The sequence below is a fragment of the Brassica napus genome, chromosome C4 (genome assembly GCF_020379485.1).
Source record: "Brassica napus cultivar Da-Ae chromosome C4, Da-Ae, whole genome shotgun sequence".
NCBI classification, from domain to species: domain Eukaryota; kingdom Viridiplantae; phylum Streptophyta; class Magnoliopsida; order Brassicales; family Brassicaceae; genus Brassica; species Brassica napus.
Genome location: NC_063447.1, coordinates 60,364,388 through 60,379,089, shown reverse-complemented (window position 1 = coordinate 60,379,089; position 14,702 = coordinate 60,364,388). Strand labels below are relative to the sequence as shown.

Sequence of the window (14,702 nt, the reverse complement as noted above, 5' to 3'; positions counted from 1 at the left end):
TACAAAGTTTTCTTCAGTAAATAGCATACAGAGCCGTGCTTAATGCACATTTAAAAAGGCTATTGCCTCAGGCCCTCAAGAGATAATACGATTTTGGGACCCCATTTTCATGAAATGTTGTGTATCATACTGATTATAGCTATAAAACATTAAATTCTAATTGTGTTCGTCCTAGGTTTGACACCCTAAGTAAATTTTAGTTTTCTTTGTTTTTCAAATAAGGTTTTAGGAAAATGAAATCTTTTTTATCCTGTCAAGTTTCCAAAATCAAAAATATCTATCCCAAACAGGAAATCTAAATATATACAAAAATAAGGAAGATAAGTTAATTTTAAATATGTTCTTTATTCAATTTGAAAATTGAGGATTTAAATATACTTTCTACAATTGTGCCAGTTTTTTTTCTCTCACCAGCACCAAAACTATGTCTGAAAACATAAAAAGATATAAAAATCAATTATAATTTTTTTAAGAACCTAATAAAAATGATTATTTAAGAACTAAATTATGAAAGTCAAATGAAAGATTCTTTTTTTTTTTAAACTGAGGCTAAAACGAATAAAGACTTATTTTATTTTGTTTTTGATTTTTTTTTCTCATTTCAAAATTATATTACAATTTTTGAAAAATACATATATAGAAAAAAGCCCCATTTTCTTCATTCGCCTTAAGCCCCTGAACACCTACGCACGGCACTGATAGTATAAAGTTTGTGAAATGACCCAAACTAAAAAATTGACATAAAGTATGTGCCCCCAACCGAATACCTTCCTACATCCGCCCCTGTGTGAGAGTGGTGAGTCTCTCATTAATCAATCTTCTGGTTTTGTTTCCTTAGTATGACATGAAGCTTTTGGCTGTGGTATTTGGTCTCGAGTCTTGACCAACTGTTATTTTAGATTGGCGATGAAGAAGGGTACAAAGTCGGTGGTAGTTTTAGGAGCCCCTGTTGTGAAAGCCATGGTAGCAACTAAGGAGTTTGATAATCGTGACAGTATTGAAGAGGAAGAAGACGCCGAAAGAGAACTTGAAGAAGCTGAAAGAAAGCTCCGTGAAGAGATTGAGAAGCTCGAGAAAGAGAGCTCTTAATTCATTTTTTTCTTCTTCCCTGGAAACGTTTCTTCACATCTTCAATACCTCATCAGTGGATATAATAAGAACAACACATGACGACTTATAAAATTCAGAATACATTATCAAACCAGAATAATACAGAATATATCATGTTTGAATATTATTTTTTATTCATATAGTTGAGAGAGAGTACATAATTTCATATTGAATTAAATTTAAGAATAATTAGTGGACACATGACGACTTATAAAATTTGTCCTGCAGCAACATAAAGGACTTTTAGATTCCCTTGGTACACAAACTCCCCCCAATTTGAATCCGAGAGATTCACAATGGGCAGTGCAATCCTTGTCCTTAGGACAACTGCCATAATCATGTGCTTCACAGTCTTTCTCACCTGTTTAACTCATAAAAGTTAATAACATATATTTTTGATCAAAAAAGTTAATAATATTTAAAAATAAAAAAACAATACAGTATACTAATAACTTGCGATAACATAAAAATATAAAATGCAAATAAAGGCAAAACATCTTTAAAATACTTTTTGGGATTTTAAGATAAAGATTTTATTTTGTTAAAGGGTTTAAAAGATAATACCTGAAACCGTAGAGATAAATGTGAGAGTAAGCAGTGCGGGTTCATGGGTCGCTTGGGTGAAGCGGTATCTTCTCAAACAAGTGTCTTTTTGGGATGTGCGGGACACCAGTGCGGGTTCATGGGTGTGGAGGAAGTTACTCAAACTGAGACCTTTGGCGAAAACCTTCCTGCGTATGGACATTCATAATGGTCTAAATGTCAAGTTCTGGTTTGATCTATGGCATCCTATTGGTAGAATGATTGATTGGAGATGTGGAGATCCAAAAGCTTGAAATCGTAAGAAATGCCACAATATGTGACGTGTTGAGGGGAAATGAGTGGCAATTTAGGTCCTGCAGAGACCCTGGTATTCATTTACTCGTGGACCAGATAAAAGCTTTCCCTATAGTGTTATCTACTGATACTGAGGACGCAGCTCTCTGGAAGAAGGATGTGAATGAGTTCCAGAAGGTTTTCACAGCGCACAATACTTGGAATCTGATCCGAATGCAAAAGGTGGTGCAACCATGGAGTAGGATTGTCTGGTTTCCGCAAAATGTTCCTAGATTTGCGTTTGTAGCGTGGCTTGCAATAAAGGACAGGTTAGCTATGAGGCATCGTTTGAGCAGCTGGGGTCAAGGGCTAGCCTGTGGTTGTGTCTTCTGTGGTGGACCTGATGAGATTAGAGACCATCTATTTTTTGCTTGCCCCTATACGTTCACCCTATGGATTGACGTCGTTGGCTCTCTAATGGGCACATCCCCTGATCCTGATTGGTACATCACACTAGAACAACTTGATCATCGTTCGCATGACAGGTTAACTACTATCCTACTCCGTTTGGCATACCAGGTGACTATCTACTACATCTGGAGAGAGCGGAATGAAAGAAAGCACAACAACATAGCAAAGCCTGTCCGGCAACTTGCTCGCATTGTTGACAAAACCATTCGCAGTCGTATTATGTCTACCAGATACTACAAGAAGCCTAAGTTGAGAGGACTCCTCCAAAGATGGTTCACAATACGACTTAGTACAGCTTAAGATAATTTGTTTATTCTTTTCATACAAAGTTAGGGATGTACATAAATAACTTTGGGGTCTATGGCTCTTGATGATTAATAAATTTAAAATTTCATCAAAAAAATGTGAGAGTAAGCATGACCACCAACAAAGGTATCAAAAGAGATGCAAATTTCTTGGTTGCCATTAGTTATGTTTTTATAGGTTGCACCAACTCGTTATCTTGATGTCTTCTTGCAAAGGAAATAAAACGTACAGAAAAGTAAAATATTCAATTTCGACATTAGAATAAATTCTTGTGTAAAAGAGATGCAATTTTTTTGGGAAATGCTTACGATGAGTATAAACTGACTATAAAATTTCTTGGCTTTTATATTTTATGTTGCTGCTTATTATGAACTGATCGTTGTATGGTCTTGTAGTGCTATATATATACAAACTTCCGTATCTTTTACAAAGCATATTATCAGATTTTTCCATATGAAAAACTTTGAACATAAATTTATTCAAAGAAATTATTATTTACCATATAATAAATTGTTTGCCTATTTATATCTATCTTATTAAAACTTAAGTACAAATTAGGTTTGTTTGGAAACATAGATATCAATTTTTTTAAAAAGTTTGTTTGGAAACATGGATTGCAGTTTAAAAAAAAAGTTTGTTTGCAAACATGGATTGCAGTTTTAAAAACGAGGTTTGTTGGGAAACATAGATCGCAGTTTAAGAAAAAAAAAGTTTGTTTGGAAACATAGATAGTATATTAAAAAAAAGAGTAATGGGCTTATATTTTTAAGAAAAATTGGAAGTCTATTATATTATGAAAAACTATCTATTTGGTACCTAATCGAGTTCGGTTCAGGTATGTTTAGGTTTCGGGTTTCCGGAGTCAAAGATTTTGGCCTCATTCGAATATTCTAAATTTCAGTTCGGGTTCGATTCGGATTTTCGTGGGTTAAGTTCGAGTTCGGATAACTCATTTAAATTAATTTTAAAATTCATTATAATCTTTAAATTTCTCAAAAACTATAAACAAAATAATATATTAAATATAAATTTGAATAACATATGTCAGGATACCTAAACTTAACATATAAATTAGTTTAGTTCAAATATTTGGATAGAAAGTCAATAATTATTTTAAATATTTTTGGTGTTTTAAGTATACTTTTACTTTGATATTTACAATTGATTATTTGTATATATTTTCAAGTATTTAAACCAGCTTAAAAGTATCATGTATATTCTAGATGTTTTTTTATATATTACATCTAAAAATAATTAATATATAAGTATATAAGGTATCCGAAATACTTCAGTTCGGATCAGATTCGATTTCAGTTTTCCAAAAACCAAAATTGAATAATTCAGATATTTAATCAATTTTGGTACGGGTTTGGTACTACTTTTTGGATTGGGATTGATTTGGTTCTTCAGATTCGGGTATTTTTCTCAGCCATAATATTATTGACATGAAAAACAAATAGAAACATATTTTTTACTGTCTAGTCTAGTATATATATATTATTAAAACTAAGATACTGTTTGGAAAAATGGATAACAATATAAATGAGAATTGTTTGGAAACATGGATAGCAGTATTTTTAATTTATCCATATTTTCAAGCAATTCTCATTTATATTTTTATCCATGTTTCCTAACAGTACCGAAAGATACTTTAGTTTTAATAATATAGATTCATAGAAAACTAATGCAAAAATTAAAATTTTTAGTTTTAAAATTAATTAACAAAAAACAATAGGTCAATATATGAGTAGTACAATTACATCAAATTGCATCAAGTTATTAAATTTTTAATATAATATTATGTACAAATAAAAAAGTGATTATCAGATGTCTATATTATAAAGTAATATATTCTACTCTATATATAAATTGTAAAACATAAAAAAATATACATAAGATTTTTTTATAAAACTAGCAGTTTATAAGTTTACGTTGAACAAAAATTAAATCAAATACCCGCGTGGGCACGCGGATCAAATTCTAGTTTTGATTATTTCAGAACAAGACTTTGACAGTAATTATTATTCCCTCAATTTCTATTTTATAAGAGGTGTATTCAATTTAAGATCTAAGAAAATTTGAATATTAACGAATTTACATGACTTTATGACTTTGGTGAATTAGGGAAAACTACTTCATTGTATTATTAAAATTCTTTGCAAATTCTTTCTTCTTCTTCTCCAAAATTTTCACTCACTTCAAAATATAATTATATTTAAGCTAGAATTTATACCAAATTCTCTTAATATCACTAACTGTTTTTAAAAATTATTTAAAATACTTCTAATAGTAATGAGTCTTAATTATTGTTTTTGATTTTATTATTCATTTGATTCTCATTGAGTGGGTTTACAATTATTATCTTTAAATCAATTATATTAGTTATTTTCTCTTTGATTGTGTTTAACGAATTTTATAATCCTGATTTTGTTCCAATAATTTTATCTCATTTTCTTTTAATGAAATTCATTTTCCTGATTTTTTCAATTTTTTTTTTTTTAAAATTGGAAAAGGAAGAAGAAAATGAGCAAAGTATAATAAGATTCATAATCTCTTTGACGTTCATTCATTGTCACTTGCTTTTGTCGACTTATAAATATTTAGTATTCAAATTCTTCAGCTAAGCTTTCACTAAAACAGAATAATGATTTTGTTATATTTATAAATTGATATTTTCAATTAGTTAAATTAGCTATAATAAATTAACTAATATGCATATACAGAGAAAAGATAGCGATGTGTTTCCTAATATTATGTTTAAGGAACAGAAAAATTGTATTGAGATTAGTGGTTACTTCTTAGCGAATAATTTATTGCTTACTGGCATCACTCTTCTGGTTCTTTTCCTTTGTTTCCCTAAACTTTTATAACGAGTTGCAAAATCTTTAGCTTCCTTAGTCATTCCGTTGGAAGTCTTTCTTCACTTTAGTTTCATATATAATTTGATTTGCAATTTGATGCATGTTGTGTGCAAAGACTTCACAATACTTTTGATGAATGAAGAACTATAAGATCCATATTATTATATTTTAGCTAGAATTTATACCAAACTCCCTTAATATCACTAATTGTTTTTAAAAATTTAGGATCTAAGAAAATTTGAATATTAACGAACTTACATGACTTTATGTCTTTGGTGAATTAGGGACAACTACTACATTTTATTATTAAAATTCTTTGCAAAATTTTTTTTTCTTCTCAACATTTTCCACTCACTTAAAATTATAAAATCCATATTATTATATTTTAGCTAGAATTTATACCAAACTCCCTTAATATCACTACTTGTTTTTAAAAAATATATTAAATACTTCTTAAAGTAATGAGTCTTAATTATTGTTTTTAATTTTATAGTTATTCATGTGATTCTCATTGAGTGGGTGTACAATTATTATCTTTGAATCAATTATATTTGTTATTTTCTCTTTGATTGTGTTTAATGAGTTTTACAATCCTGGTTTTGTTACAATAATTGTTATCTCATTTTATTTTCATGAAATTTATTTTCCTGATTTTTAAAAAAAAATTTAAAAAAATATTTGGAAAAAGAAGGAAAAAATGAGCAAAATATAATAAGATTCATAATTTCTTTGACGTTCATTCATTGTCACTTGCCTTTGTCGACTTATGAATTTTTAGTATTCAAATTCCTCAGCTAAGCTTTCACTAAAGGTCTAAAACAGAATAACGATTTTTAGTTTGTAGCTCACAAGAAAACTCTTTATCCTAATTTTAAATGTTTCAGTCGTCTGATCGCTTTCTTTCCCTGTGTCTGCTAGGTCTGGAGAAAAGATGAGAAGAGAGGTGGAAATGCAAGAGGTGGACTGGACGACTTTTCCAAAGCCGTCAGAAGAGATGCAGAGCAGATGGCTATTGCAGCACTCTCCGAAGCCCAAGAAGAAAACTGTAAGGAAACAGACTTATGCTTGGACGCTAGCCTTCATTGGCATTGGGGTGGTTATAGCGTTTTCGATGACGATCGGAGCTCTCACGCAACGCCACCACTACCAACAACAAGCACGTGAAGCTTACAATATGGCGCTTCACACTGGACTGAAGTTCTTCAATAGCCGGAGATGTAAGTCAAAACAAACAATCTAGCTTATTTATTAATTATTAGTCTTATTAGATTCAATATAAAGCATAACTCAATATTCCTTTTTAAACTAAGTCTGAGAGAAGTACCAAGTTACCTCGTCTGATCCACATGCTCTCACGAAACTTGGCTGGAAACAATGCTAATGAGTTCTCTCCTTTTGCATCCATTATCTTCAAACAGACAGCAACACGACAAAACAGCAGTTAAAGAACAAATCAATTGCAAAACTCTAGCTGTTCTAAAACTATAGCATCAAAGGGAAATAAAAATTCAATCTTTAATCAGAACATACAATCTTTGAATCAATTATAATTGTTATTTTCTCTTTGATTGTGTTTAATGAGTTTTACAATCCTGATTTTGTTCTAATAATTTTTATTTCATTTTCTTTTCATGAAATTCATTTACCTGATTTTTTTAAAAAAATTTAAAAATTGGAAAAATGAAGAAAAAATGAGCAAAATATAATAAGATTCATAATCTCTTTGACGTGTTCATTCATTGTCACTTGCCTTTAACGACTTATGAATTTTTAGTAATCAAATTCTTCAGCTAAGCTTTCACTAAAACGGAATAATAATTTTGTTATATATATAAATTGGTATTTTCAATTAGTTGTAATAAATTAATTAATATGCATATGCAGAGAAAAGATAGTGATGTGTTTCCTAATATTCTGTTTAAGGAATATCAAAATTGTTTTGAGATTAGTGGTTACTGCTTAGCAAATAATCTTATATATTAAAATAGAAGTCATGACTTTTTTCATATGTGATTTTTTTTAATTTGGACCATCACTTAGAAATCTTATTAAATGTATTTTATTAAAACTAATAATACATAGAATCTTTAAAATACTTTAATCATAATATCTTTTGATATCTTTTCATTTTAAATATAAGATATATTTATTTTAAAATTCTAACAAATCTGTTTGAAAAGATTTTTACAAGATCTTCATTTTCAAAATTATATTTAAATATTTTCACTAATTTGGAAATTAGTTTGAAATATTATTATACATTAATAAATTCAGTAATCGTTTATAAAATGAAAAATAAAAAATTCTACAATATTTTGTATATTATATAATCACAATCAATCATATTAAAAGAAAATTATTATATTGAGCTAAATATAATAAAATTGTATTAAATTTATAAATTTTATATATTTTATTTTCGTAAGTATAAAATATTTATATTCAAAAATAAAATCTAATACGTTGGTAAGATGGGTTAACATTAGCAAACTATATAATAAATGTATAAAAATTAACATGTATTTCTTTAAAGCTTATAATATAAAATCTTTGTAACTATTTTAATCATAATATATTTTCCTGTTAAATCTATAACTTATACTCCTTTCGTTCCACAAAGATTACTTTTTAGTATTTTCACACATATTAAGAAAACACATTAAACTACCATAATAAATGTATCGTTTTCTGTAATTTTCAATTTTCAATTTTCAATAAATTTTAACCAATAGTAATTCAATAAAGTCAATTAATTTTCTTGAAATTTACAATTTTTTCATATAAAATACAAAAAATACATCTTTCTGAAACAAACTTTTTTTTTCTAAAAAATCTATCATTACGGAACGGAGGGAGTAATTTCAGAAGAAATGTAAAACATATACAAATAGAGCTATTACTTTTTAGAATTACTTCATTACATGTTAAATATGCTGTTAATATTTTTTGAACAAGGTCTAAAAATAATTTGGGAAGGCACTAGTTTAGAACTTCCGTTATGTGCAATGACATTGGTTTGGTTTCACCTGGATTTGATCTGTCGGAACGTTCTGCTAGTAGTCATGGGTGCTCATCTGTCAGGATCAGATTTACGAGCTTATGTGATATGGTGGCATAACATTCAAGAAGTTCAAGCCAACAATTAGGAGCAAGCGTTGCTTTCTCATGTTCCCTGTTCAAGGTTCTGAGAGAAAGGGACTTGTTAGTGTCGAAGTTAAGAACAAGAAAGGCCAGGTTTTACCTTTCTCTACTCCACACTTCTCCCTTTTTATGCAACCTTTTCATGTGTTTAGGATAGTGATAAGCTTTGTAGAAGTTTAGTTGCTTTCGTGTTAGCTAGATGTATATTATGTCTAGCCTAAGACTGAATGTAGCGCTGCAGATTAGAGCTTCTGTGAGTTGGTTAGAGACTAGTTAATGTTTTAGTTGGGCATTAGGTTGTGAGTGGTGAGTCTCTCATTAATCGATCTTTTGGTTTGTTTTCTCAGTATGACATGAAGCTTTTGGCCGTGGATATACAAATGGTGTCTGGTCCTGACAAACAGTTATTTCTGATAGGCGATGAAGAAGGTAAAAAGTCGGTGGTGGTTTAATCTCTTGTGTTAAGATACCCTGTTGTGAAAGCCATGGTAGCAACAAAGGAGTTTGATAATCGTGATAGTATTGAAGAGGAAGAAGACGCTGAAAGAGAACTTCAAGAAGGTGAAAGAAAGCACCGTGAAGAGATTCAAGAAGCTCGAGAAAGAGAGTTCTTAATTCGTTTTTTTCCTTCTTCCCTGGAAAACGTTTCTTCACATCTTCATTCAGATTTTTGAAAATAAAATGTAGTGTATATTTTTCTCAAATTACTTTAATATTTTGGCAAATTTTGGCATTTGACCCCACTAATTTATATTTAGGTTTTCATATGTCCCGTTAGAATTTTTTTTTTGTTATATTATCATATATTATCAAGTTTTAATATCAAATTTATATATTATGATCCTAGTAAAAAATATTTCTAACTCCGAACACTGTCTTCATTAACTCATCAGTGGATATAATAAGTGGATATAATAAGTGGATATAATAAGAACAACACATGACAGACTTGTAAAATTCAGAATACATTATCAAACCAGAATAATGCAGAATATATCATGTTTGAATATTATTTTTTATTCATAGTTGAGAGAGAGTACATAATTTCATATTGAATTAAATTTAAGATTAATTAGTGGACACATAACGACTTATAAAATTCAGAATACATCATCAGACCAGAATAATGCAGAATATATCATCTCTGAATTTTATTTTTATTCATATAGTTGAGAGAGAGTACATAATTTCATATTGAATTAAATCCCCTTATATATTAAATTAGAAGTCACTTTAGTGAATTCTTGCCACGTGGCAATCATGATTTCATTGATCGATTGTTTTTTTTTAATAATTAAAACATCGATGTCTCTTTCTTCGATCTCTTTTTTCTTCGACGTTCACTACGAAGTCTCTTTTTTCGTTCTCTTTTTTTTCTGCAACACCTAAAGCTTACATTCGAAGAAGCTTGCTATGCGCTAGGGTTGATGGATGATGACAAGGAATACGTAGAAGCTATCAAAGATGCCAGCTTTTTTTAGTTCTGGCACGTATACTCGGAAGCTTTTTGCGAGAATGTTGGTATCCAGCTGCTTATCTCAGCCTCATGTTGTGTGGGAGGCTACTTGGGAGTATCTTACCGAAGATGTCCTTTACAAGAAGCGGAGAGAAACAGGACGACTTGGTAAGAATTTTTTTAATAAATATTTTTATATAGAATCTAACTCAGGTATTTAATAAAATTATCAAACTTGCAGATATGAACTTAACCATAGAACAGATCAAAAATATTTCTCTTACTGAGATTGAAAATCATTTGCTCAGCAATGGTCGCAGCCTCAAAAAATGGAAGCTCATGCCAAAGCCAGAAGATTTTGGATGTTACAACGGCAATCGCCTTATAGATGATGAGCTTAAATATGTTGTGGAAGATCAGCTTAAGGAAAATGAAACACTCATGGCGATGATAACAGATGAGCAAAGAAGAGTATACAACCAGATTTCGGATGCAGTTTTAAATGATAGCGGTGGAGTGTTCTTTCTTTATGGTTATGGAGGCACAGGAAAAACCTTCGTATACAAAGCACTCTCATCAGCCATCCGATCTAGAGGTATGATTGTCTTAAATACTGCATCTAGTGGAATCGCTGCATTATTGTTGGAAGGAGGTAGAACTGCACATTTCAGATTTGGTATTCCGATAGACATAGATGAATTCAGTACTTGCAAGAAAATGGAGCCAGGATCAGATCATGCAGAACTGGTTAAAGCGGCAAAGCTAATTGTATGGGATGAGGCGCCTATGATGAGCAGGCACTGTTTCGAGACTTTGGATTGCAGTATGCGTGATATTATTAGATCTTCTGAAGACAAGCCTTTTGGGGGTAAAGTTGTTGTTTTCGGTGGTGATTTCAGACAGATTTTACCGGTTATACCTGGAGGAGATAGAGCAGAGACTGTTTTGGCGGCTCTGAATTCGTCATATCATTGGGAGCACTGCAAAGTTTTGAAGCTAACAAAAAACATGAGATTGCTTGCTGGTCTTACTGATGATGCAACAAAAGAGCTTGAATCTTTCTCAAAATGGATTTTGGATATTGGAGATGGAAAAATAAATTTGCATAACGACGACCAAGTTGAGATTGACATCCCTTCGGATTTGCTGATAACAAACAGTGGAGAAGATCCTATTCAAACTATTGCAAAAGAGGTTTATGGATAATCTTTTCGGACGTCAACAGATAAGGATTTGTATAGATATCGAGCCATTCTGACTCCCACAAATGATGAAGTGGATAAGATAAATGATTACATGCTTTCTCAGTTGCCAGGTAACAATTTTTATCATTAAGTCTTATGTTCTACTAACTATTTATATGTCTTTAAAGAAAATGATTTAGATGTAATGCTTTCAGGTGAAAAGAAGGTTTACCTTAGCTCTGACAACATTATTCCATCTGATGTTGACATAAAAGAAAATGTGGTATATCCTACAGAGTTTTTGAACAGTGTTAAAATCGATGGACTGCCTAGACACTGTTTAAAGCTCAACGGTGGTGCTCCTATCTTGTGTCTTTGTAACATGGATGTTACGGATGGCTTATGCAATGGTACTCGGCTGATTGTTACTCAGTTATTGCCCCATGTGATACAAGGTAGAATTATAACGGGCAACGATATTTCCGGAGAGTCAGTTTGGATCCCGAGAATGTTCGTCACACCACCTGACACAAAGTTTCCCTTCAAAATGCGTCGAAAACAGTTTCCATTTACGTTGGCTTTTGCGATGACTATCAATAAAAGTCAAGGTCAAACGCTGGAAATGTCTGTTTGTTTCTACCTAGACTAGTGTTCTCTCATGGCCAATTATATGTTGCACTTTCGAGAGTAAAGTCGAAATCTGGATTAAAAATCCTAATAACGGATAAACAAGGGAAGCCGCAGACAAAAACAACGAATGTTGTCTACAAACAAGTTTTTCAGAATATTTCATAGTGAACGGTACGCAATTTTAGTCTATTTTTATTCGATAGAAATTTTGAATTATTAAATTCTTACAATTGTTTTTTTTTTCTTCTATTAATAGATAGAACAATCTCTTACGAAAGACGGGTTGTAGTTGACTACAAACCAGTTTTAAGACTATTTCGATAACGGTATTTCAATTTAATATAGTTTTCGTCTCAATAAAATTTAGAAATCTATTAGGCTATTTGATATCGTACGATTGCTAACAAAATTATATAATTTTTTGCAGGTTTCGATAGGAACTTTTTTTATCGAGAATTGTACTTCTTATTTTATATTACTTATGGATTATATTTCAATTTTTATCATATTTTCTTTTAATATGCCACTGTTTTTTAAAAATATAAAAAAACAGAAATTTAATATTTCACCTAAAATATACAATTACAGAATTTATACAACACAATTTCACTTAGTGTAATATAAATTTTTTTCCTTTTAAAACTAAACACTATTAATTTTTCCATATTTTGAATAGTTTAACAAATTGCACAGGGTGCTCTGAAAAAAAAGTTATGCGACTCGTTCTTTATCTCTACCATACTGCAACTAGAAGATTTGCGCACACCCTGTCTCAGCATTGAAACTCTCACTTGTCCCACTTTTTCCCACATTGAAGATGCATGGTATATGTAAGTATCAACTTTCTTGCACTTGCAATACATGAAAATCAATGAGTTCACTATTGAAGGTCCATTTCCATCAAAATCCAACTCAACCAATATCACAGTATATTTTCATGCCCGCACGGGCCAGTCACCTAGTTTAAGATTAATTAGTGGACACGTGACGACTTATAAAATTTGTCCTGCAGCAACAGAAAGGATTTTTCCTTTCCCTTGGTACACAAACTCCCCCCAATTTGAATCCGAGAGATTCACAATGGGCAGTGCAATCCTTGTCCTTAGGACAACTGCCATAATCATGTGCTTCACAGTCTTTCTCACCTGTTTAGCTCATAAAAGTTAATAATATATATTTTTGATCAAACAAATTAATAATACTTTAAATAAAAAAACTAATACAATATACAATATAAAACGCAAATAAAGACAAAACATCTTGCGTCTACTGATTCTTATTTAAAATATTTATTTTTGGATTTTAAGATAAAGATTTTTTTTGTTAAAAGGGTTAATTTAAAAGATAATACCTGAAACCCTAGAGATAAATGTGAGAGTAAGCATGACCATCAACAAAGGTAGCAAAAGAGATGCAAATTTCTTGGTTGCCATTAGTTATGTTTTTATAGGTTGCACCAACTTGTTATCTTGATGTCTTCTTGCAAAGAAAATAAAACGTACAGAAAAGAAATATATACAATTTCGACATTAGAATAAATTCCTGTGTAAAAGAGATGCAAGTTTTTGGGGAAATGCTTACGATGAGTATGAACTGGCTATAAAAATTCTTGGCTTTTATATTTATGTTTATGAACTGATCATTGTATGGTCATGTAAGTGATATATATATATACAAACTTCCGTATCTCTTATAAAGAATATTGTCTGATTTTTCCATATGAAAAACTTTGAACGTAAATTTGTTCAACGAAATTATTATTTACCATATATTCCCTCCATTTCATATTAAGTGTCGTTACAAAATAAATGTCTTTTTCAATTTTCAATACAAAATTTATTAATTTTATGCAAAATTTTATCTTTCTATTGGTTGAAATATGGTTAGCTGTATAGGTAATAGTGTTTTTTTTATAGGAAATGTACAAAATTAATTGTTTTCTTAATCCGTGTGCCGAAACCTAAAACGAAACTTATAATGAAACAGAGAAAGTAATAAATAGTTTACCTATTTTGGCTGTTTCATAACAAGACTTTGACTGTAGTTATTATTTCCTCAGTTTCTATTTTATAAGAGGTGTATTCAATTTAGGATCTGAAAAGATTTGAATGTTAATGAATTTGGTGAATTAGGGAAAACTACTATATTTTTATTATTAAAATTCTTTGAAAATTCTTTTCTCTTATAATTGATTCAAGGATAATAATTGTACACCCGCTCAATGAAAATCAAATGAATAACTATAAAATTAAAAAAAATAACTAAGACTCATTACTTTTAGAAGTATTTTAAATAATTTTTAAAAACAACTAGTGATATTAAGGGATTCGGTATAAATTCCTAGCTAGCTAAATATATAATAATATGCATCTTATAGTTTTTAGTGAGTGAAAAAATGTTGACATTTTCTGTTTGATTGTGCTTAATGAGTTTTACAATCCTGATTTTGTTCCAATAATTTTATCTCATTTTCTTTTCATGAAAAAAAATTGGAAAAATGAAGAAGAAAATGAGCAAATATAATAATATTCATAATCTCTTTGACATTCATTGATTGTCACTTTCGTATGTCGACTTATGAATTTTTAGTATTCAAATTCTTTAGCTAAGCTTTCACTAAAATGGAATAATGATTTTGTATATTTATAAATTGGTATTTTCAATTAGTTGTAATAAATTAATTAATATGCATATACAGAGAAAAGATAGCTATGTGTTTCCTAATAT

General features: G+C 30.2%; 2 protein-coding genes across 2 annotated transcripts; both read left to right on the top strand.

Moving 5' to 3' along the window:
- Positions 1 to 1,717: 1,717 nt before the first annotated feature.
- LOC125586234 lies at positions 1,718 to 2,697 on the top strand. The gene is made up of 2 exons (XM_048756093.1): positions 1,718 to 1,845; positions 2,004 to 2,697. Exons 1-2 carry the CDS (start codon positions 1,718 to 1,720, stop codon positions 2,695 to 2,697), a joined length of 822 nt encoding a protein of 273 aa, XP_048612050.1.
- A 7,523-nt stretch (positions 2,698 to 10,220) lies between these two features.
- LOC106366031 (ATP-dependent DNA helicase PIF1-like) lies at positions 10,221 to 11,994 on the top strand. The gene is made up of 4 exons (XM_048756092.1): positions 10,221 to 10,329; positions 10,403 to 11,355; positions 11,470 to 11,476; positions 11,561 to 11,994. The coding sequence occupies exons 1-4, from the start codon at positions 10,221 to 10,223 to the stop codon at positions 11,992 to 11,994; spliced, it is 1,503 nt and encodes a 500-aa protein (XP_048612049.1).
- The last annotated feature ends 2,708 nt before the right edge of the window (positions 11,995 to 14,702 follow it).